This window comes from Botryllus schlosseri, chromosome 6 (genome assembly GCF_051294905.1).
Source record: "Botryllus schlosseri isolate E-star chromosome 6, Bs_hap1, whole genome shotgun sequence".
In the NCBI taxonomy this organism is placed as follows: domain Eukaryota; kingdom Metazoa; phylum Chordata; class Ascidiacea; order Stolidobranchia; family Styelidae; genus Botryllus; species Botryllus schlosseri.
In genome coordinates this window covers 21,353,251-21,378,993 of record NC_137241.1, presented here as the reverse complement: position 1 = coordinate 21,378,993, position 25,743 = coordinate 21,353,251, and the positions used below count along the sequence as shown (strand labels likewise).

General features: G+C 40.4%; 2 protein-coding genes across 3 annotated transcripts in view; one reads left to right on the top strand and one right to left on the bottom strand.

Moving 5' to 3' along the window:
* Positions 1-25,743, top strand: part of LOC145441493 (nicotinate phosphoribosyltransferase-like) — a 116,203-nt gene that overhangs the window by 35,712 nt on the left and 54,748 nt on the right. The gene's annotated exons all lie outside the window — the stretch shown is intronic.
* On the bottom strand, positions 16,564-22,435 carry LOC145441479 (uncharacterized). Its single transcript, XM_080319354.1, has 9 exons — positions 22,114-22,435; positions 21,182-21,409; positions 20,583-21,122; positions 20,416-20,464; positions 17,849-17,920; positions 17,678-17,713; positions 17,548-17,583; positions 17,434-17,484; positions 16,564-17,260 (listed from the first exon to the last, which is right to left on the bottom strand). The coding sequence occupies exons 1-9, from the start codon at positions 22,178-22,180 to the stop codon at positions 16,771-16,773; spliced, it is 1,569 nt and encodes a 522-aa protein (XP_080175480.1). The 5' UTR covers positions 22,181-22,435; the 3' UTR covers positions 16,564-16,770.

The window sequence follows — 25,743 nt, the reverse complement described above, 5'->3', positions numbered from 1 at the left end:
TTTATCATAGTTATAGACTTCCGCGGATATAATGTACATGAATAAACTTCAGTCATATATATTGTACATAAGTATTTACCTAGATATACTCACATAACGTGACGTTAATTAAATCAGATTTACGTCAACCAACCATTAATTGTAAATTTGAAATAATCAGTTGGAATATAATATTGTAAGCAATTTAGTGCAGTTTCTCAAAAGGTTCCAGCAATTGTCTGTCATAATATGTTCATCTCATCTGCCCTGATATCTTTCTTTGGTTTTTCTGATGTCTTGGTGGAACCTCTCCCCTTGCTATTCAACAAGATGATCAGGAAATATATCAAGATGACTGAACAGGAAGTGAACTTTTATGCTCGCGTTGGTTCCAAGTTTTCCATATGCAGATACGAATTTTCGGACCGACTATGGGTGCTTTGTGAATATCTAAACAGTTTTATTTACTACATCTTAGGATATATTCCATATCCCATATTCCTACGCCTTCCCAATATGAAATTGGAATCTTGCATCCGTATTCAAATCTGAAGTCTATCAAAGATACCAGATTTAAGCTTCTCGTTTGATAGCGATACTAGGTATTACCTACTTCGTTGACTCAGCGGGAAATTATCCATTTACAAGTCAAAAGAAATAAGACGCATATGGGTATTGTAGTTATAAGATTTTCAACGACAAATTTTATAGCTTTGTAATCCTCTTTAATCTTGGTAGAATGACCAATTGATACAAGATAATGTGTATTTCCGTTTTGCAAAAGTACAATTGTTAGGCTGGACAAACTGATTTTTTGGCAAACAAATATTTCGCAACAGGTCATGTTAATAGTGATTGAATGACTGAGAACGACATCAGGGTTCTTCATAGTCAATTATTCATTTATGCGCAGTATAAATAAATTAGAAAAACTACGATTTTCTTCCTACCAAGTGAAATATTCAAGGGTGAATACAATAATTTGGGCTTTTTAGGGGTATAAATATCTAGGGAACAAGAGCCAATCTCGCAAAACTAATGTGATATTCCTAATCAGCAACCTCGAAAACCCCAGAAACGGCTCTCAGATGTTTTCCATTCTTTTTTTCATTTCGTTGACCAGTGTTATAATCCTCTCTGGCGCTATAGTCGTATTTCATCTATGAAACAAGGCGGCTCTCTATTGGCAAGTGAAAGTACTCGGCCATAGCTAGTATAGCGCGTATGGACCACCTTACAATCAGCTTCCTAAATGGGCAACGAGCCGGTCTCGGCGCCTGTGTTCTGACCCTATTTTGGCAACAAGCTTTATTATCAAATGAAGAGGTGGATCGGCGAACATTTTCAAATCGGAAAATGGGCCACTGGATTATTGATAAGGTGTAATCCTTGTTTGTAATTATTATCGACAAAAATTGCTAGTTTTTCCTTTCGAGGCCCGTATATTTTCTATTTGTCCGGAGGAAGAATCCACGAATGGATGCCAAATAGCAGTGGAACCACCAAGTAATTGTATATTGTGCATGATAAAAATATATCCATGGGGATGGATTGGGCCCGAAGCAGTAATCCTACACACAGGATCGAACATAGACAGTATAGACACCAATCAAGGATAATCCGAGAATTATCAACGAAAAGCTCAAATAACTCCGCTTCTACTAGTTGGAATTGAGTCAAATTTGTTTTGCATCGTCAACTCAACAATTTCATCGGGTTGACAGAAATATTTTATATTTTTTTTAATTTTCCTTAATAAATTAAAAATTTTAATTGGATCTGCGGAGTCTTATAGGCCTACTTGTTAGAATTGAACCAAATTTGGTGTGCAGCGTTTTTTAGGGTAACCTGACAATTTAATCGGTGAATGGCTGGGATCCGAAAAAAAGTTAATTTTGAACATCCCTCTGCGCATTTTATGTTCTAGTCGCGCGGAAGCCGACAATATTTCAAAGTTAACGAATTAATTCGGTCGATAATAACGTTACTTCCATATAAAGCATATGTGAGCGGTTCACATATGTACCGAGGGGCTCAGATTGCGATGAGATCCCAGATCTGAGTAGGCTATTTGGCGGCTGCGGGCTAGACAGACTTCGGCCAGCATGCGTCATTTTGGGTCAAATTTTCATCGTTCACGATCCTCTAGGGAGCTCAATCGCGGAGTTGCTAACATTTTGTCTGTTTTAGTGTGTCCTGTTTCGGTGATGGCAGGCGCCGAAATGACGGTCCTGCGTACCACCACTAGACTAAAGCGTCCCAACTACAAACGGCCTTCAGTGATGCCGTGAATATTCCACTCTCATAATTTCGAATACAGTTGGTTGTAAAGCGAATCGCGAACGGCCGCATGATACACCCATACGCAAGCCGAAGCTGTTCAAACCGGCTTTTGATTTCTTGATTGTTTTTTTCATTAAGTTGATTGCCTATAGTGTGTGTTACCTGTAGGGTGTGCGTTGTGTTGTGCTCTGTAGTTCAGTTTCTGTTTGAGTGCTCTGTATGATGGTTATGCATATCTTGGGTGTTGTGCCGAAGTGATATTTTCCGAAGACTTGCGGGCTGAGACAGTGTGGGTGTTGGAGTAATTTCTCGCCTTGTCGTTGGATTTAGCCGTTGGCAAGTCGATGGCAATTTTTTGGATTATTGTTAATAAAATTCTACGAAGTTATTCAATACTGTATATTGCGGGATGGATACTAAAAGACAGAAACCTAGAGGCGCAAAGCGCGATAAAAATCATGTTCAGTCAATCTGCCGTGAAATTATCCATCAATATGCTTTATACTTTTTTACAGTGATTTACGAAAATGTGAGCGAAATGGTCACTTGCTAAGACAATGCGTGGATTTCGATTTCAAAGGCCAACCTCCCCTGCGTACATCACTGCTCACGAACAGGGCATGGTATTATATGGTATGGAGTGGTATGAGAAATCTCCCTACTCCATACCTGTGACTCAATCGCTCCCTACCATACTTACAATTTCCCATACCATAGCAATATTCTTCCATGCCATATTTGATACTTTTTCCCAGGGATATCTAGAACTTCTAGAACTTCTACATATCCCTGCTTTTTTCATACTTTCCCAGTTGCCCAAACTTTCAAATAAAATTCTATTTTTGATGCGTGGAAATTTCCGACGTTCATACTCCATATGTTTCGTAGTATGAGAATATCGAGTAAAGTGGAGTATTTTGTGTGATGTAAATATCTTTCATACTGCGGTCTGTAAAAGTCACAGGGATCATCAGTCGTATCATACAGAGTAACTAGTTGACACAAACAAAATATTGAATGAAGACTCGCGTATTGTTACCATAAGTCAAGAGAGTGAACATTTTTTTCTGTTACACTAAAATGTTTTTCTGCTTTTGGCGGGGGAGATAGCGTGTAGTGGTAACGATAAGCGCCCACCAATCTGACGGACGCGGTTCGGTTCCCGTCGGAGGTTTGTCCGGGCTCCTCTTCCCCCACCGTTGCCGTACTTACGGTGACAAAAATCCCAGAAAAATACCCGACGAAAGAAAGCACTCACAAGGAATGGAAAGTACTAGTAGAAAGGGCCGCGGCTTCAAAAAGATCAACATCGAAAAGTACTGTGACATCGGGCACTCTAGGCCGAGGTGGATGTTAGAGTAAAGGATCGCTACTGATGCGTGTCGTTCGACATCCTCCTATCTGTTCATGACATCGCGTTGTGTCTTATCGCATTGTACATTGTGTGTGACTTGTTCAGATGAAAAATATAATCCAACGGTATTATTATTATAATTCGTATCGAGCAAAACGCCGAGGTCGCCGATGGGACGGAGTTTAAATCTAGAATGTAGTAAGTGAAGTGACGAGTATACCTCTAGTAATAAATTCTCCTCGTTTGAAAAATCGAAACGGTCAAAACAAATTTTCTGTGTCTTGGTTGTTGTGAAGAACTATTTGGTATGAGTGGGTGACAATTCATATCTGTCGTGGTTGGATGTTTAACCACATCGAAATGAATCCAGAACACAAAATGTATTCATTGATCACAATCGAATTCGATGAGAATGTTAACCACATAGAGTGTGTTTGTATGAAGGTCATTTCCAATAGGTTACTTCGAGTCGAATTAACTCCATCTCACAGAAAAAAAAACACGAATTGACACCGACGATATCGCGCGCTTCGAACGGTACTCGATATCCAAAGCGATATTTTCACACTCTGTAGGTTGTGTATGCTTCAATTCTCCGTCACGAATTCCGACAGTAAATTGTTGTATCAATTGTTGGATTCAACAGTAACGACATGACATTGTGATAAACTGACTCTACACGTAGTCGTTTCAATTATCCACAACGAATTGGGATAATAGGGCATTTTGTATCGGGTGTTCAATGTATCAATAACGAAATTGTTGTTGCATCTTTAGCGTCGGTTATCAAAAACGATTGATTTATATAATTGTACTGGTTGTTGGAATACCAACATTGTTGTTTCAACTTTAAACGATTACATTTGTAAAATATTTTCTGTTGTCTGCAATACAACGACTGTTTTGTATCAACATGGAATAATTTTCCAATCAAGAACATTTCAGACACGCTTATCTAGTTTTACAAATCGATGTGTTAATAACAATGTTTCCGAAAAGTTATCGTAATAACCTTTACCACAACACCGGGTCTAATTAACGAGAATACCTTTAAATCAAGTAATGATCGACCATTACGAAATCTCGTACGTCAAATCAATGTGTTAATAAGGATGTTTACAACATGATAACTTTCAATGTAACACCACCGTACGATCGTAAGAAATGAATTTTAAAACTACGTTGCTCAGACATGCAAATCTTGTATACTAAAAACATAATATGTGAATCTCACGTCGCGTGCATCGAGTAGTAATTACTTGGTGTTACAGAATATACCGAGTAGTAATTACTTTTGTCTTGGAGAATAGACCGCGCAGTAATTACTTTATCTTACAGAATAGAAACGACTTTTAAAATTGAATAAAAAAAAGACGAGTCGTCGGAATATGGATACAACCGACCTTGTCATGAATTTTAGATTGTAGTGATTGTATGCATAGGCGCCGACTTTTATTTTTATATGGGGTGGCCAGATGAAAAAAGGGATCGGAGTGGTTTTAAATTGTTTCAAATTTACCAAGTTAGCATAATTTTATTACTGTTAAATACCTGCGTAAATGCTCATAATACATGGATAGAACAAGTTTCATCGTGTTGACGAATGTACGCGTATGAGTACGCGTGAAATTGCCAGCGAGTCCGGCGGTCAATTAGCGATTTCTCGATCTCGCTTCAATATCAATATAATTCACTGTATTCACCAACACGCGCGCGAACAATTGAATACGCAATCTCGGCGACGACGAACTAAACAAATTAATACGATTGAAGTCTGCTGTGGAATCTGTTCTGTTATAGCACCGATTTCAGGTAATTCAGGCCTGTCGTATCTTTTGATAACTCGACCTTAACACACATCTTCTGACGTTTTAGTATTAGCTCTAATCAATTATGTCCGTTCGGGCCTATCGCGCAGTTCAAAGTTATTCGATTTCACGCTGTCAGTCTCAAGCCAGTATGACATAACAATCGCATAAGTAAAGATAGCAGGCAAATCATGCGAGGTCTGTAACAGTCGCTATAGTTTAGGCCAGAGTAGTTATGTCATGCACCGGTCCTGCCGTAGACTCGATAGTTCAGGCTGGTAACGATCTCAGACCTAGCCTGGTGCTCGTGATAGTTCATGCCGGCGATTGTAGCGTACAGGCCTGCATGCGGACGTGCTAAATCAACTACGCGACGATAGCGCGCATCAATGACCAATTTCGCATACAAATAATTCTCGCTAATTTGCAGTACGCAGCATCGATAATACGAATTAGTGAATTGGCATTCCAAAAAGACGGTGTTTCTAGTTTTAAATGAGAAACTCCCTGGCTACGCAACTAGGGTCTTAATACCGACGCGCTGGTTAAAATATCAGCCCGGAGCCTACGGCCTACGTAGGTCCCGATCAGCCAGTCGAATTTGATCGTGAAATGGTTCGATTTTAATTATGCAGGTCTTATTACAGCAAGAGCAATATTGGCACATGCCGCAACCTTATCAATAGAAATACAAATCCCGATGGTTTGAAATTCGATCCGCGATATGGTTGCGCTCGATACAGTCCGTCCAGCAAAGAAGTGTATTGGAACATAGAAGGTTCCCGCTCAAACTAATCGAATAAATTCAGAATTTGCGCCACTGAGAATCTCGTGTTGCATCAATGTTTGACAACGTAATTCAAGGCCGTGCACTGTCCAAAGCGTAGTATTAATAACAAATCAAACGCTGACAAGTGACATCGAGGGAATGCGAGTGTATGAAGCAGACAAGGATTACTGGCCTACAGATGGTAGCAAACGAGAAAGCGCGCATCTTAATTCCTCAACTTGCGTACAAGACAATGGGGTACCGAGAAAGGCTGGGCGAAATCGAGGACCTGAGTGATTCGATTCTGAATCACGTATTACGCTTCGAGTCGAGTATTCGAGTATCACTCATTATGACGTCATCAGAATGTGCCTTGTCAAAGTTCAAATATGTAACTTTTATGTCACCACAAAGAACATAGAATACCTGTTATCCGTCGCATTAAAGATACTTTGGTATTTTTCCACCGTACCGATTTCATTGCAGTTGTTGACAATGTTGTAGGATGATCATGACTTCGGAAATATGTTATTTCCAGTAACGTTGGTAGCTTTGTACTATGTCTCGTATCCTGAGACACGGCCAATCAAGGTTTCAAGGCTCATTCAGTGGAAAATAGTTCCGTAACTATAATTCTCGTTAATAAATTAACTTTCAGTTGCGAGGAGCGTATAATTTCAGTACTCGAAAAAATCGTATTTTACTACTCGACTCGAATCATGAAAATTGATACTCGATTCAGATTGGAGTACTCGAATCATTGTGCCCATAGCCATAGTTCCGAGTCTGAGATCGCGACAATTATTTGCCCATTATAACGACGTTTGATCTGCATTTCCCGATATAAGTTAGCAAAGTCTTGTTAGAGTAATGAATCTGCGCACTTTGCGCAGGAATGACTTTCAAATCGCCGGCATACACAAACACACTGTCCAATTTCGCGCTCCAATTAAAGAGACTATCGCGAAACCAACTCAAGAATTATTTTGTGAAAGAATATGCGGGCAAATGCAATCTAATTTAAAAAAAAGTAGAACGTGAATTCGCTCGTCTGGTCGAAAGAGGAGATGGTGTTTCCCAACGCACGCATGTCGAAATCGACATCGTAACCGAGGTTGCCTCAAATATATGATTACCAATCACGGATTACAATCCATCGGGGCGTTTTAAGCACTAGTTCATCGTCGCCGACGAAGCTGCGTATTTAATTATTCGCGCGCGTATCGGTTAATGGTAAATAGTTAGTAGTCAGTGTTGGGATGACACGAGTCAACTTTTTCGTATGACTTGACTTGACTCGAGTCACTTTGAAAAAATGACTTTACTTGACTTGACTCGGCGCTTCAGAAATGTGGATTGACTCGTGAATCGGAGCAAAATTTACGAGTCAATTTCAAGTCATCAAGTAAACGGTGTGGATTAAATCTCTGTATCTTTTGTATGTACAGATTATTCGCGATACGCATGTGTCACTTGTGAGAGCTGTTATGTTCCTGATCTTGTTTGAACAACAACTCAATACGAGGTTGCAATATGAAATCAGTATATTAAACAGCAGAATAACGTTAACACAGGCGACACGATCCAGAGTTCAGTTAAACGAAAAACCAGTACACAACAGAACACAGGGTGTAAATACAAGCACGACACACGAGAAAATAATGATTGGCGGTAATTAATAATCCTAGACAAATAAGAGTGAAACGATACCAACGTAAATACACGAACATAACAAGAGCAACCAGTCATTCACTGATTGTACCTTTCAGTGGGCCACCTTGTTACATCACAAATAAATTGACCGAAAACGAACTGATGACAGCTTACGTTTATGTGAAATCAGAAGTAGGCCTATAATCTAATAGCAAACGTATCTCTGTTTCTTAGACGGCTTACATCGTGCAGTGCCCACCTTAGCCGACCTCCTTGTATGAATTGAATGGAACAAATGTAGTTTATGCGTTTATTCTCACGGATGTGTAGATGGGTAGTGTATTATACCTTATCAATAATGTCGCAACTTCTTCACGCTTCGTATTAGATCCTCTATTTTGCCTCAAGTATTTTATTAGCTGCTCTACGTCTGCTTGAGCGATACAACGCCCTTTGACATGTATATTAGACTTTATACTCGTTATTAATGCAAGATATATGACCAATACATCTGTCTTTCACAAATTTAGCAAAATGTAATGACTTTGAATCATCACTCATACTTCGAAAAACCAATTTGACTTGAATTGTGACTTGACTCGTAACTTGACTTTACTTGAGTCGACTTGACTCGAGTCACCTCCAAAAAACGAGTGACTTGACTTGACTCGAGTCACCTTCGAAAATCGATTGACTTGACTTGAGTCAAAATGTGCAATGACTCGTGACTCGAAAGTAGTGACTTGATCTCAACACTGCCCTTTTACGCGATATCACAGACTCGCTAATTGACAGCTCAGACGGCGGGTGTTAAAGTATTTTGCATGGGGTGGCCGCCACCCCATAAAATGTATCATGGGGGGCTGTGCCACCCCGTAACTCGGCACCTATCATTGTATGTACTCGCATAATCTTGTCTATTTTTGATAGGACACTGTTGAGTTGGTCGGGTAAGTTACAAACGGATGTACTTGACAATGTTTTTGTGTTTGACTCTTTTGAGTATGGTAAGATGTCAAAATGTCGAGACGTAATACTATTACCGTTAACGCAATTGCGACGACAAAATAACCAGATACCTTTTTCAAGGTTTCAAATCAATATGTGAATAACCAGCTATTGTGACAAGTTGAAATGTCGTACCGAAGTTGCGAATGGGAATGGGAACAGTAGGCGATTGTGTAAGTGTGAAGACAGCGAGATGGTGCTCGTGTGAATAAATTAATCTGAAATGTAACTGAGTGAAAGTTCGCGATCATGTCTGTCAATCCTACTTCAAATCGCGATATGACAAAGTCGATTAAAATATTCCAATTCCTATTTAACCCATCGCATCGCAACTCGATCGCGATACGTGTAAGTGGTTGCGAAGTTGAAAGTGATTACAACAACGGGTGATATTTCATTGATTGACTCTATTGCCTGTAGTAAAATGTTAAAATATCGCGATGTCATAGTGATAGTATTTATTGAAACTCTCTTTGACAAACGAATACCAGGTCACGAATAGAGTTGTAAGGTTTCATTCCTTGTTTCAAATCAATATGCGCATAATCTCGAAATGTTACTGGGTGAAAATTGGTAGTCATGTTTGTCAATCCTATTTCAATCCGCGCTGAGCCAAATTCAAAATATTTCATGTCGGATTATCTCAATTTACCTATAGTGCATCTCACGAATGGATTCCGACGCCGTACTATAACGTTCTTAATAATAAGGACTCGGGGATTTTCAACTAAACAATACCAGAATTTTTTATGATGATAGAGTTGGTAAGTGATAAGATGCGTGTTTTTGTTAAGAGTTTGATTTCAAGTTTATAAATTAACACCGTGATTGAATATTCTCGGGTATTCTTGTCGCGCAGAGATAGTCGGTATTGATTCTAAAATAAGTGTGAAAACAGCGGCATGGAGCGTGCGAATAATTCGAAAACGTAGTCAACCACTATTCTGAAGTGTGAAAACAGGCAAGAAAGTGTCAAAATGTTGGTTTTCGAATCACCGTCTGCGACGGTTCTGTCATTCGTTACTTAGCACTTAATAGTTATTATTCCTATTATATCTCGCCCGTGAAATCCAGTTCCGTGACAAACTAACTATCAAAATATTACCTTGTGAGCGATCGGTATGTCTGTAACACCAAATCACGAGAGATCGATATGTCAGGCGTAATCTTGTCTGCGACCGTGGATTTGTAACTATTTCACACCTATTTGAATAAGTGTTAATTTGCGAACGCGACTATTGTTGGTTTTCGAATCACGACCGTCTACGATGGCTCTGTGACAAACTAATTTCCAAAATATTACTTGCGCGTGATTCCTACCCCTGTGACACCAAACCACGAGAGATTTTGCAAACTATTTCATTTCACACCTATTTGAATAAGCACAGAGCGCAGGAAAATGATTAGAGTTTGAATAGACAACACGTTCGATCATTTGTTACGACTGAACTTCATCAGATATCCTTATACCTGATACGTTAGTTAGCTACCAAACAAGAATGGCAGGTCATCAACACAATGTATACCTAAAAGGGTGGTATCACCAACGCGATGGCAGGTCATCACCACAACCTATACCAAAAGGGTGGGGTCACCAACACGAGTTTTCACAGTATATCATAACCACAACCTATACCTGAACGGGTGGCATCATCACCGCGCCCATAAGAAACAATGGCAGGTCACCGCCGATTGGGGGGTCTAAAAGGATGGGGTCATCACTGCGGGCTTTCAGGCAGGTCACCGACGCACCCATAACAACCCTGTTAGTTCGCCAGCGATCATACTAACTACTATCGGTAAGGTTGCAAAAAAGACCAAAGTATCTTCAATGTGATGAGAACAGGCTTTATATTTTTTGTGGACGCATAAAAGGTACATATTTGAACTTTGACATCTTGTATTCTGTTATATGTCATAATGAGTGATACTCGAATCGACTCGAAGCATAATACGTGATTCAGAATCGAATCACTCAGGTAGGGGAGATGTGGTACCGATGGATCATTGGGACCAAAAATACTTAGAAAATTCTCTATGATAATTCCATGATTACACTCCGTGAACTTGTCTACAATTGCTTGCTGGCAAAATCTTTCCTCACATACAAAAAAATTCATCGTGCGCGAGCAATGGGGTCTCTCACAGATGATTTTTGTTTTAGGGGTTGTAAACTAAATTTAGATCGACATATACATTTTTCTTTGTAACCTTCAACACGAACAAACCAGCAATCATTTTTATTGTGAAGTGTAGGGCTTGTATCAGGCTATATAATGGCACCTATTATTTTTTTCAGTACTTTCCTTGAGTGGACTTTTTTTCGATTCATGTAAAAAATTCGTAGGGTGGGGACCGATGATACAATAGCCCAATCAAGCAAAATAATCAAGCATACTAATCATGAAACAAATGAAACATGTCTACGTACAGAAAATCTTTATGTAATAATTGCATATGATGTTTTATAGCTATAACGAGGTATTTGGAAGTCACACTGACTGTCGATTTTCGGACAATATGTATGTACCCTCAAATTTATAAGTCTGAGCCTAAATCGAAACGTGATTTTATGACAACACTTGAGTTAATATTTATTCTATTTTTTGACAGTTGCGACCAAACATTCTTCTTTGGCTTGCTGTAGCTTAGATTATAATGATGGGCAAGAAAAGTAGTCACATTTGAGTTTTTTAGGGTATATGTGTCATAGGTCCCCGGGTCGTGTGTCATTGGACCCACCGGGTGAGGACCGATGACACGTTCGAGCAACAAATTTTGAACGCCCATAAATATTTTTTGAAAAGACGGATATTCATGTATATGTGCGCGATAGGTAGAGCTTGTATCAAAGTGCTGAACCAGCAAAAGATCTGCTGTTTTCGGCTGAACATTTCAGGGCCAGCGATCATTTTCCGATTTTTGATCCATCGGTACCACATCTCCCCTACTCAATTTTGCCCAGCCCTAATTATTATTAGCTTCACTAGCCAACATCAGTCTGTCAATTCTTTTATCAGAGATAATCAGATTTAATCTACTGTTGGAGGCCGAATAGCGTGTCGCTGCGATAAAAACCTATCTTGAATTACAATGATGCTTACTCAAATATAAGTTGTGTGATGATCATCCGAGCAAAGCGCAGGAAATAACTTCTAAGGTCAATAAATTGATATTAATATTCGTATAAATGCTTCTTTCACAAAGTCAACGATTTCAAAACTCCTCTTGATAGTTTACGGAGCGGAAGTTACTGTAAGCGAACCGATGAGCGAAATGTAAGCTGTAGCGCGACAGCGGTCGAATGTGTTCGTTTTCATTATATTCATATTGGAATAACTATGTTCATTAATATTATTTTGCTTCATATGAAAGTTCGACAACTTTTCTGTCTCTTCTGTCTTGATATAGATGTCGACAGGGTTGGGTGAGGTGAGTCTGAGCCTCACGTTGAGATGTATACTATAAGACAGAGGTCTCAAACTCAAATGTGCTCGCGGGCCAATTTCCTAGTTTTGATGATGTCGCGGGCCGCAGAATCAATAATAGGGATAATCAATGGCCTTATTTGACGGGACCTTGCAGACAGGCGTTCCACAAACATCGTGGAAATGTAATTTACTATTGTACTATTCACGCTTGACAAGGAAAAAAACACATTTTCAAATATTTGAATAAAATTGTTTTTGTGCCGGGCAGATTTTTTTTAAATATTCGAGTTATAGACATCATGTGAGAGGATGCATCAGGGCATCCTAAAACTGTGGGGTTATAATATTGCAACTAGTGGACCTTTGAAGAGCAACCACTTTATGTAGAATATTTTAAAATCTACTGAAGATTGATCTGATATCAGAGCATTTGAGTGTTGTCTAATCCTGGTTGTCAGATAGTCGTGATAAGTATAGGCTATTGTTACTGTCATTGCCAGACTCAAATTAAATAACCATAAGATTTTACCTTCGATATATCAATAACAACTTAAATATAATCATTATTGATCCATAGCAATAGCATTGCTTATCAACCTTTTTAGCGATCGTACTCCCTGTGCTTCAAATAAGATTTCTCGTAACCCCTGTCCATTTTCAACACAATTTCTGTTGGTACCTATTAAAATCAGTAAGCCCATTCAAAAAATCGCGCGTAGTGCGAACACTATTTTCCAGTTAAATAAATTGGCCAAGAAAATATGGTTGCCATACTGACCTGATGAGATAGCTATATACCCTACGCAACGCAAGCTACGACTTTTTGTTATATTACTATTCCCCGTGACAGTTTCGTAGATTGTTACGTCCAGGGCCGTAGCAGCACTTCGTCATCCTCATCCCCCCCCAAAACGTTGGTCTTGGGCCCCCATATAGGGTGATAAACCGAACTTCTGAGGGGCTTCGCCACCCAGACCCCATCACGCTGTACGCTGTTTACCGCTACTAAACATCTACACTGGGTTCCGTTTGGGAAGTCATCTTTTCTCGCCTAAACGCGCCAAGCGCGAGAAATTGCCATAATTCATGACTGAATCGGTCAATATGGACGGGAATTGCATATATATTGCTAGCAAATTTTTCCTCTCTCTGCTCACGTAATCTGATTATCGGTAGAGCAGAGTGAGGTGTGCTTGAAAAGGTGTATGACCCCACAATAATAATCAAACATCTCCGGGTCTATACCCGTTGGCAGGAACGAAACGACACTTCGTCAGCCCGCCCAACAAAAACGGTAATCTTGGGCTCCCATTGGGTGATAAACCGACTCCCCTCACGTTGTTCGCCTTGGCCACGTACCGTTTAGTGCGCCAGCGCCAAGCGCGAAAATTTTCGATAATTCATGATAAAATCGGTCAATAAGATCGGGAATTGCATATATATTGCTATCAATTTCTTGTCCTCTCTGCTCACGTGATCAGATTTACCGGTAGAGCTGAGTGAGGTGTCTTGAAACTGTAGAGCCCGTAAATAATAATTAATCATCTTCGGGACGGCGGACCCGCTGGTATAACTTCGTTACATGATGTTATTTCGTGATAAATAATTTTGGGCCCCCTTCGAGCTCGCTCCCCCCCAATTGGGGGGTTTGGGGTGCGGCAGTTACGTCCCTGGTTGCGTCCGTAGGATTATCAAGTCACCATTCCGAGTCGCAAGTCCTTCTCCGATTTCAGCGTTTGACCCAACTCAACTCGAGTTATTTCACGACAAGGTCGCAACCCATTCCAAATCACAATTTTCAGTCACGAATCATCAATGGATCACGTTTTATCATCATGAGTTAGAAATGTGACGTAACAACTGATCTTCTACCTCATGGTAGCTGTTAAAAGTGATGTGATAATGATGTTTGTTGAGATCTCAGTGATTTCTATAGTACTTTTAGCGTGAACTTTGAGTTCCTATACGTAAAAAAAGATATATGGCACTTGATTGTATCGTTGAATACTTTTGTTTGTTGGTTTTTGGGTATTCACGGTGATTGTCGACTGCTATGGTCATTTACACCAGGCCGATATTCTTCATATTTTCCGTAACTGCCGACTTATAGCACGGCCCACCTCTAGGCTTTTGTAAGACACCGCTGGCGCGGATGAGGTGGCGAGGAGGAGGTAAACCTCCAACACTTGCGTATCGGAATTCGGAAGTCGACCTCGGTCGGACTCGAACCCGCACCCATTGGTGTTGCAGCCGCGGATTATACCACTGCGCTATCTCGCCACACATCGTTGAATACTTAATTTCCAAAATGCCGTCGCGGGCCGCACAAAATGCTCTCGCGGGCCGCATGCGGCCCGCGGGCCGCGTGTTTGAGACCTCTGCTATAAGACCTGTCAGTGAACGATTTTCTGAGGTATGCAATCGATTTAGACAAATCGAAAGTTGGATCAATGTCATCGTTCTGGCAGAAGTGCCAAAGTATGGAATGTATATGTATGGAAATAAATTCCATACCATACCATTGCACATACACATTTCCATATTCCATATCGAAATTTCGTTCCACACCATACTTCCATACCTTACCCACGAGGTACAACAAAACACTCACAAATTCACAATTCGACGTCTATCCGACAGTCGTCGAGCCTGTCCACATTCAAGTCGAAATACAAGCATGGCTCCTCTTTACATCGCCTATGGGCCCAGGTGGGCGTCTGATCTTGAGACTATACCCCTAGTCGTTTCGGCATCTTCCTATCATTCATTGTATTGCAGTCTTGTGATGTTTTGAAGTGATGAAATTTTATGAATAAACTTGAACTTGACTATACTGATCTAGCACAATTGCCTGCAACCAATGATGATCAAAACGGGCGTGTCATCACACATCATATGCTCGAGTTGAGTGTGTGTCGTGATCTACAGGGATCCTTTGAGACTGGCTCAGGAAACCCCTGGTGTTCCCAGGAAATCCGGTCATGAACCACAGATTTATAGTGGAGTTTTAGTTTTAGGCAGTTGCGTATTTTGAAAGGCTGTTAGTTGGGTTTATAGCTAGGGTTGTGAGTTTCACTGAGTAGTTCTCGCTCTAGTTCTAGTATAGTTGTGGATTTTAAAAAGTGAGTAGTTCATCTAGTTCTAGTTAGTTGCAGATTTTGAAAAGTGGGTAGTTATAGTTATAGTTGCGCATTTTTAGAATCCAGTAGTAGACAAGCTAGGTACTGTGGACAGTAGACACAGGGATACAGCCATCGTTCATTCCTGAGATTGCCGACTTGGGCCAACTGTAAGCGAACTCAGCATTCATTCCGGATAGTCGCGTGTTGGTATCCAATGACGGGAGTTTAAAGCACCTGAGCTGACCGCAAAAATGTTTTGAAATACCAATCTCGGTACTATGCGACAATCACATCCGAGAGAGCTAATTGTACCAATGGCGGAGATCCTGATGTACCACGTGATTTTGAAATAACTCTCGCGATATGGTCTATATTTTCCAGTTCTGTGATCTCTTTCATATTTACATACGAAATTGTTATTTTTTCAACACACAAACTCAAAACAAGCGTCGCAACAAATATAAATCAGACGACCCACGTACGCGTTGCGAACCACTGGTATAGGACACGTCGCATTGCGTGACTTCCTTCGCCACTCATTTTGTACGCCTGCTTGAAATAGTTTTCAAACTGAGTAGCAACAATGCAACATCATACCTTTTCTTGTGTCTGGTTGAATCTTACAAATTTACTTCTACTTCAACTTGAGCAACATTCCAATCCTTTTTGAGGGGTTTGGATTTATGAAGATTTCAGGATTCGAAAAGCGAGCTTTTTGAATGTTTCGAGTCGTGAAGGGTTGTCTGCTTGACGAAAGACGCTTCACACGCTTACATCCTAATAGGGTATATTCTATGTAGCATAACATGCGCATGTTCTACCGAGCGAGATAGTGTAATGGTGATGCGTCCGGCTTCCTGATCGGTATAGGTCGTGGGACTCGAAAACTGGTATTCGCGGCGATCCTGCTAGGCGCTCAGCATCCACGGATAGCACGGAGGAAAAAAATCGGCGATGCAGACTGGATGACCTTACGGTCGTATCGTATCTCCGTCGTCAAACACGCATCTCGATGGTGCAGGCGAGAACGAATACCCCCTTCTCTCTCTCTCTCTCTCACACACTGCTCACTGTGTTCTATTACTCATCTACCTAAACAGGTACTTCACCTGACAACAGCGCTAACTGTAAATTTTTTTTGTATCACATCCCGATGCGAGATTTATGCAAATGTATTCGTTAAATACGGTTTGGCGAATAAATTATGAGCAAACTACAAATAGATTCAATATACAATAATCATCTTTCGATTATGACGTTACGCTTCAGTGATTTTTCCGTATACTTGTAATGGGAGTTCAGTAGAAAGCAGTTGGGAGCAATACAACGTGATAGGGCGGCTTCTAGTAGGTTTCTGTGCAGCTCATTCATCTTTGTTCATGCTGCCCATTAGCATATGCATCAATGGACTGTTGAAACCTGTGGATCCACCACCATTAAGCATGCTCATTATTCCTGGAGTGCTCCCGGCTCCCATTCCAAATAGACCAGCCAACGGGTCAGAACCACCCATCATTGGATTGTCACCACTCATTCCCAACATAGCAGCCATCATTGAAGGATCACCACCTCCGAGCAATGCCTCGTACATGTTGGATCCAGACATTGGGTTATCACCACCCATTCCTAACATGGCAGAGAGTGGATCATACCCCATCGGCGGAAGATTGCCACCTCCCATTCCGAGCATTTGCAGGAACGGGTTGGATCCCGACATCGAATCATCACCGCCCATTCCCAGCATTGCCGCCATTGGGCCCAATCCCATTGGATTATCACCCCCCATTCCGCTCAGAACAGACAGCATCGCGGGATTTCCCATCATTTCCCCAAAAGGATTGCCTTGTAAACCCCTGAAAAACGATTATGCGCATTAAACCGCACTGTTTAGAACTGAGCAGTGAACAGGTTATCTGCATTATTTCTTGACAATATACATTATTAATAAATCTAAACTCCTTCTATAGCTGCTGGGTGTGTTAACAGGGATAGCGTCCAGGTGAAAAATGCGTCAGAATTTACTCACGAGAATATATTTCCCAAATCGCTGGATGGTGTACCTTCCATTCCAGGTAATCTGAAACATGAAATCCGGCAATGAGGTTCGGAACATGATTTAATATCTTGCACCCATACTCACCCTGCAAGCATCGCCCACAGCTGCGGGTTGTTACCTCTGTGAAGGAAAACACGAACACGGTGAGATTCATTGTAATATATTTATTGACATCACATGATTATTAGATAAATTTCGTGAATCAATTTCTTACCCTTGCATTCCGCTTCCTTGGGAAAACATGTAGTATCTGTAATAATAAGGATAGTATGGAATATTTTTCTCTGTAACCAGCTAATATGTGTTGCGATATATCCCAGACGAATAATGCAGCAATATTAAACCGCAGCAGAACAAATTATAAGAAGCATAAGTTGTCACTCACTTTAGAAGGTTTTGGAACATGGAGTCCTCGTCGTCGCCGTCTGCAGGTTCAGAATCATCTTTGTCGACTAGTCTACAAGAAAAATCCCGATTTACGGTACCAGACTATATATAGTCATCAAACTCATCATTCAGTAAACGTATGAGCTTAATACCATACAGCCTTGGCTAAACCGCGACGGCAAACGTTGAATCACCCTGCTGCATGGCAGTGTTGGGATGACTCGAGTCATGACTTGACTCGAGTCAGACTCGAGTCACTTTTTCGTATGACTTGACTTGACTCGAGTCACTTTGCTAAAATGACTTGACTTGACTCGGCGTATCAGAAATGTGGATTGACTCGTGACTCGGAGCAAAATTCACGAGTCAATTTCAAGTCATCAAGTAATCGGTGTCGATAGAAATCACTGTATCTTACATATGTTCGGATCGATTGCTCGCGCAACGCTGGTGTAACGCTTGAGAGCGACCAATCATTCAATGATCGTACGTTTTACTAAGCCTCCATTGCTCTCTCACAAATATATTGATCGCAAACGAAGTGATCGAACTGACAGCATACGTTGTCGTAAACTATAGTATAGTAAAGTAATTTAATAGCAAAATGTCTATATCTGTTCCGTGTCCTTAACTTAACCAAACCTCTTGTTTTATTGAAATTGAATTCGCAAATAGTTTATAATAGTCCTCAACCATTGGCGCAGGCTCGAATTGTATCATATCAATTTGCAAAAGGCATATCAATTTGCAAAAGGGTAATGTATTGCCATCTTATCAATTCGTTTCTCTATTCTCTATTTTGGCTGGTAACTATAAACTGGGGCTGTACAATTACTTACGCAGTTTATAAGTTCTCCTTATATGTGAGCGATACAGCGCCTTACTTGCGTGTATATTTAACTCTATATTCGTTCATCGGTTCAAATTCAATGACCACACAATCTGTATTTCAGACAGCTAGCAAAATACAATGACGTAATCACGCCTCGTACCCCGAAAAGGCTATTTGACTTGAATTGTGACTTGACTCGTGACTTGACTTGACTTGACTCGAGTCACCTTCGAAAAGCGATTGACTTGACTTGACTCGAGTCAAAATGTGCAATGACTCGAATTGACTCGTGACTCGAAGGTAGTGACTTGATCCCAACACTGCTGTATGGTCAATATTGCGATGGAGGGACGAAAAACACAGCGATCATGAACGCTATATCAAATCTCACTCTATGTCGGTCTTTAAAACTATAAATTCCAAAACAAAACAATGTCACACATTTTGTATAATTAAAGCATAATTGTGTAAAAACTGTCGAAAAAATGTAGTATGAGCCTACGGACGATTTGCGCCCAATATAGTCGACGTATATGGTACGTTGTGGAGTGGCTGATACCCTCAAAATCTTCGTCGGTTCAACAGATATAGCAAGTAGGCTAGTAAAGTAGACATATATTATTGGTACGGAATGGGTGTTCTGATGATGATGAGCGCCGACCGTCAACATGCTGCATAGCGATGTAGTCCCGGTTAAAGATATTTATGGTCTGTTTATGACAGTGGTCGGAAGCCCTTTTCATCAAAGGAGCCATATTTACCCTATATTTTCAATTGTCTATACTATATCAATCCACTATGACGTCACAATTAAAGACGCGTGACGCCATGGCTAAAAATTGTGTTAAACAAGGGCATTGTTTCAAACATGTTTGTTTTAAATGCAACCCTAGTTGTAAGCAACAGAGCCCTATGAAACATGTATGACAATAATTTCGGCACCGCACTTTACCCAGCCGTATGTTGCCCAAAACTTCGTTTCTTCATATGTCCCGTCGCGGAAAGGACTGGTCTCAAATACATTTATCTCATAGTACCGCAACCACTCTTTGCACCCCTACAGTGTATGCACTGTCGCGACTAGGGCTGGGCAAAATCGAGTACCTGAGTGATTCGATCCTGAATCACGCAATATGCTTCGAGTTGAGTCGAGTAATCGAGTATCACTCATTATGACGTCATAACAGAATGTAATATGTCAAAGTTCAATTATGTACCGTTTATGCCACCACAAAGAATTTAATGCCTGTTATCCATCACTTAAAGGTGCTTTGGTATTTTTTCGACCATACCGATTTCATTCCACTTGGTGACAATGCTGTGGAATAATCATGACTTCAGAAATGTGCTACGTCCAGTAACCTTGGTAGCTTTTCTACTATGTTTCATATGCTACGATACCTCCAATCAAGGTTTCAAGGCTTCAACAGTGAAAATTATTACCGAAACTATAATTCTCGTTGATAAATAAACTTTCAGTGGTGAGAAGCGTATAATTTCAGTACTCGAAAATATCGTCTTTTACTACTCGACTCGAATCATTAGAATTAATACTCGATTCAGATTCGAGTACTTAAATCATTGTGCCCAGCCCTAGTCGCGACCCATACTTTATGAACCCCTGGTTTATGGTTATGAATTGAAAATTGGTCGTATTTCGCCCACGCGCACGTTACGAATAGTGAACATGTACGTCCATTGCCCAGCTGCCCACTGCAATATAATTGACTTACTTTTGTAACATACGCAGTCTCATCAAACTCTTGATCATATCGTTCGGTCCTAAAATTTATTTACATTGGGTTAGGCTGCTCTATGCCAAATTTCCATTCATATATTGCTCATTTCACCATTGCTCCGTTCAATGTCTTACATTCCATCAAACTTCGATTATATTTACCTTGCGGTTTTTGTTGTTGGTAGTGATGGTTGTTGCTGGGGTGACCGTTGTATCCTCCTTGCTGTCCGGGATGAGGATATTGCTTGTGGGGTGCCTGATGATAGGAGTTATCTGGCTGCGGGTGATAAGGGCTCTGATGGTGGGTAGAATAATCAGTTGGCGATTTTTCATGTGGTCGACGAGGTCCCTGTTGTTTGGGTTGATAGTGGTTTTGTTGCTGGTTTTGAGGAGGGTGAGGATAAGGATGATATTGGTTCTGTTGATGGTGCTGAGTTGGTGCTTGGTGATTTGGACTAGGGTATTGCTGAGGAGGGGATGGATGTTTCGGTGCTTGGTGATATTGGTTCTGTTGATGGTGCTGAGTTGGTGCTTGGTGATTTGGACTAGGGTATTGCTGAGGAGGGGATGGATGTTTCGGTGCTTGGTGATTTGCGTTCTGGTATTGCTGATGGGGTGGTTGCTGTTTCGGTGCTTGGTGATATTCATTCGGGTATTGCTGATGAGATGGTTTATGTGGCGGCGGCATGACTGGTGGCGAGCCTAAATATAGGGAAAGCTTTGACGAATTGTCTTTGGTGATATTGATAGCAAAGACTTACCTGCTGTAGGGCACTCTGATTTGTCGCCGTCTAAATAGTGTATTCCATTGGAATCGACCTTGCATATTTTGACATACAGATGTTCTTGCTTTTTCTCATCGCACCAAAAGTGAAAAGTCTGGCCTTCCTCACAATGCGATTGCTTCTGTTGCGGAGGAGGACCCGGAGGAGGACCCGGAGGAGGAATGTTTGGGTAGTGTTCTTGTGGTTTCATGTATTCCGAAAACTCTACACAAAGGAAAGAAATTTGACATAGGCCTACATACTGTGATTGATCGTCACCAGTTAATACTGTATATTCTAATTGTTACATGATTAAGGGGTGTTTATCGGTTTCTACGATTATGCAGATACATGCCTATATCGATACGCCCTATCCGAAAGGGAACAAACAATGCAACTATACGAAGAAGTGATAACGACCTCTGTTGCTGAACAATGCGCGACTCGCATATTCAAAATAGCACTTCAATAATTTTTTACCAACAAATCCACAGGTCTTTCAATCCCCAGCTAACTCTGGTCGGTGGTAGCTTTGGTTATAGATAAGTAGCCTAACATAGGTTATTTATCTATACTTTGAGCGATCAAAAAGATTAAGCATCAAGATGCCATATTCAAAACAATGTGATGATGACCATGTTGCCTTGATTGTCACAAGCCTGAGATCATCACGTTATCAATCGCCCTTCTTGAGGAAGCCTTGTGATTCTGGATACTTTGTACTACAGACATATATTACTGCGTCGCATATTCGCGAATCCCACTTCGAAAATAACTAGAAATTGGATTACAAACAGTCCGCACATAAACAAACAAATTGCTACTGAAATATCGAATGCAAAGATAGATTATTGTCTCTAAATTATGAAATAACATTTTGAACCGGAGCACATTGATTATCGTCTATGCGCACTTTGAAAAGTTCTCACCTTGCGGGAAAGGAAAGGACATCACGCTGCCAACCATGGCTGCGATGATGGCTGTTGCTAACTTCATTGTGCTTTGCGCCGAGTATTGTAGGTTAAAATGTCTTTGGATGTTTCCCGTGCTCTGCTGCCTTATCCCGATCGTCGTAACCTTTTATAGCAATTGAGGAATCATATATTTCTTTTTTCGGTGCCGAGAATCTATTTCTAACACGATGCTAATTGACTAATCTCCGTCCCCAGTGACGGAGAGGTTGGATGCGTCATCAAGAGAATATATGGGCATTGATTTCAAATTTTCGTACTGCCCGAGTATATTTATGAGGTGCGATGGGTAAATTATTCGATGCTATTGAAGGTAGCACTTTATACTTGAGGAATATTTTGGGAGATTCGGTAATAATTTCTGCTAATGAGCTGTAAACTGTAACCAGATCATCTTTCAAGCTACTTCAAACAATGATTGAGCGGATAATGAGGATAATTGGTCTGACGATTTCCAAAGAGATTTTTTGTAATAATTCAATTACTCAAAAAGTCATCGGTAATATTAAGTTGCCGGGTTATCTGATCTGGTGCTAATGATCTGACACCGAGAAGTTTGGTGACAAATTTGGACAATCATCTCGCGCCGAAATCTTGATGACTGTCATTATTTAGGGTAATCGTTAATTTCCATTAGGAAAACGTATTAGTGATAGGCTTAGGTCTGAAATATATTTTCAATACGGATGAAATGACAATTCCTTTAGTCTCTGACTGTTCGATGTCCCGTTAGACGCGTATACGATATCATCATATAAATTGAAATGAAACATAAGTATGTATAGGCCTACATGACTTTAGATCAAGGTTGCGAGTCGCGAAATGCTTCACTTCGAACCATATAGGTTTCCAATATTTCAGTTCGGTTCACTAGTACCTATACGAGGCACAGAAGTACAATATTGACGGCAAAAGGCTTGTCTTTATTATTCCTTACATCGACCGCTGATCTGTATGTTGTCGCTTTACATTGATGACGTCTAAGATTCTGTGAATTTGAATGTCATATCTGATATTTTGAGCATGTAACAAATGATATTAATCGTTCGTGTTCACTCGAATTTCCGGCTTCTCCGACGTTATGTGCGGTCGCTGGATGAGAAATTAGTCAATTAAGTAAGATTACGGTGACAATTATAATTTCGTCTTAATATGCCCCATTTACTTAAATTTGATTGCTCATTTTTAAGACCCTTAGTAGAAATACAGTAGCAGTTTGTTATAATTTATACAATTAATGATCGTTCTGTACTGAATTTGATTTCGCGATTCTCTTCAAGTACATTTATCCCCAAAAGAATGGCTAGATAGCAGAGATGAGCGGATTTGAAATTTCTATGTCCTAATCCAATCCACATCCGAACCTTCAAATCCAAATCCAAATCCTAATCCATAACTTTTTCATATTCAAGTCCATGTCCAATCCTAATCCGATTCCCACCGGAAATTCAGAAAAAATACTAATTTATGCAATGGAGAGATTCGAAAATTTTCTTTCTCAACCAACGATTCACTTGATTCAAGATAACTTAGTAACCATAAGTACATTATTAACTGACCTGAATAAAGTTTGTCGCCATTCGCCACACCACATTTCAATCTCCCAGAAAATAGGTAAATCCAATCCAAATCCTAATCTGTTCCGAAAAAAATGTCTAATCCAAATCCAATCCAAATCCGCCAAAATAACACAAATCCTGATTTTTCAAAACCTAATCCTAATCCATGCTCATCTCTGCTATAGATAGATATAGTATTGGGATCATTTCCGAGCATTCGTATGAATGGAAAATAGTAATTGGAAACTCGAGGGAAATATTGTCTTCGAGATAAATTTGTTAGTATAGATAAAACCTGAATATATGTATATAGGTTTGCATTTAAAACTAAAATCAATCTAAAACAAGCATATTTAAAACAAGGCCCTTATTTAAAACATGTTTTTTATTTATTTCAGCCATCACGTCAGGAATATTTAATTGTGCGATCATAGTGGATTGACATTGACAACTGAAGAAATAGCGTAAATATGGCCCCTTCGACGAAAAATGCTTTAGACCCATATCTTAAACGGACTTGAAATATCTTTGACCTGGACTACATCGTTGTGCAGGATTTTTACGGTCAACGATCATCACCCAATTCGTGCCAATGATATAAATTACGTGCTTTAAATGTTGAACCGACGACGATTTCGAGGGCAACCATACCACATCGTAAGCGTCAGTGGTTCTTGCCCTGATTGCCCTATGACTAGGAACGCATAACGCTAACTCCGATACTACTTTAATAGTAGAGAGACGTAATTTAGCAGCATCTCGGCAAATAAGGAATGACCAATAATGACCATACCTATAACAGGCACAACAGTGGGTGCAATATAAGGCAGCGTAATAATTACCTAAACAGTGATTACTAACACCAAAGTTCTTGAATTTTTATACCGCGGCCCAAATCTGAGTTTTAGTGGTATCTCTCGAGTGCATCATTAACCTCTGCGCGTCGCGCGCATCCGTACTGCCCTTATACTAGATTACCATATTTTAGAAATCTGAAAATAGGACACTTTTTCAAAATTTCCAGACTTACAATACTGGACTAAAATCCTGAGAAAATGATAAATTCTATAAAAGGTCATTTTTCTGGCTAAGAGTCCCAAAAAGTCCGTCAGTCCGTTACTTTCCCCCTGATGTTTCACATCTCAGTTCCATTTACACGTACATTTATTCAAAAGTCTCAAAATTGAGGAGAAAATTGCAAAAAAGAGGACATTTTCAAGGGCACTTTCAATAAAGTAAAAACAAGGGGACAAATCCTCTTAAAAGAGGACGTATGGTAACCCTACTCATACTATACTGTCTTCGTCTACTCAGATTGCGAGGATGGGAATTCGGTTCCTACTGCCGACCATTTTGACTACTGAGCATATCAATATCGAAGGTCTTGGCCGACCAGCGACGGTTATTATTCGCCGAGGTTTTATCGCCACCGATCTTTTTGGCAGCGCACTTTGCCCAGTACCGGCCAAAACTTCATGCGTCACAGGGCAGAAGGGGTTGGCGTCGAAATACATGTGTCTCGTAGTTCCGCACCCGCACGTTGCACACCCATACACTAAATAATAAAGCATCCCAGAGGACTCTGACTGTGTTTCCCCGAGAAACCAATGTCGGAAAAATCGTGTCGTGAATTTCAACCAATTTGTGTCATGCTAAGGTTGGCAGATTTTCATGGCCAAGCCGTGCCGTAGTAACAGCCTTTCTTCGTTTCATTCTTATTGGCTATATAGTAGGCTACTATAGGATTACAACATGTCCAGCAAGGACGCCTAAATGTGCTCCTTTTTTTGAATTCGTCCTCTATATAGCTCTGACATCCAGGCTAATGGACAGCCGCCATTAAAAATCGGCATAAATGACACGAACTCTGTAATGTGGATGTTCGAGCGGGTCTTTCGGGAGTAGGACTGGAAAAAATGACTTTTTTTAGTCACCACCCACAGCAGTATTACTATAAAGTGGGTCATTCGGAGTCGAGTCGGAAAAACGACCTCTTTATTTGTCCACACAAGATGTCCCGTAAAACTTT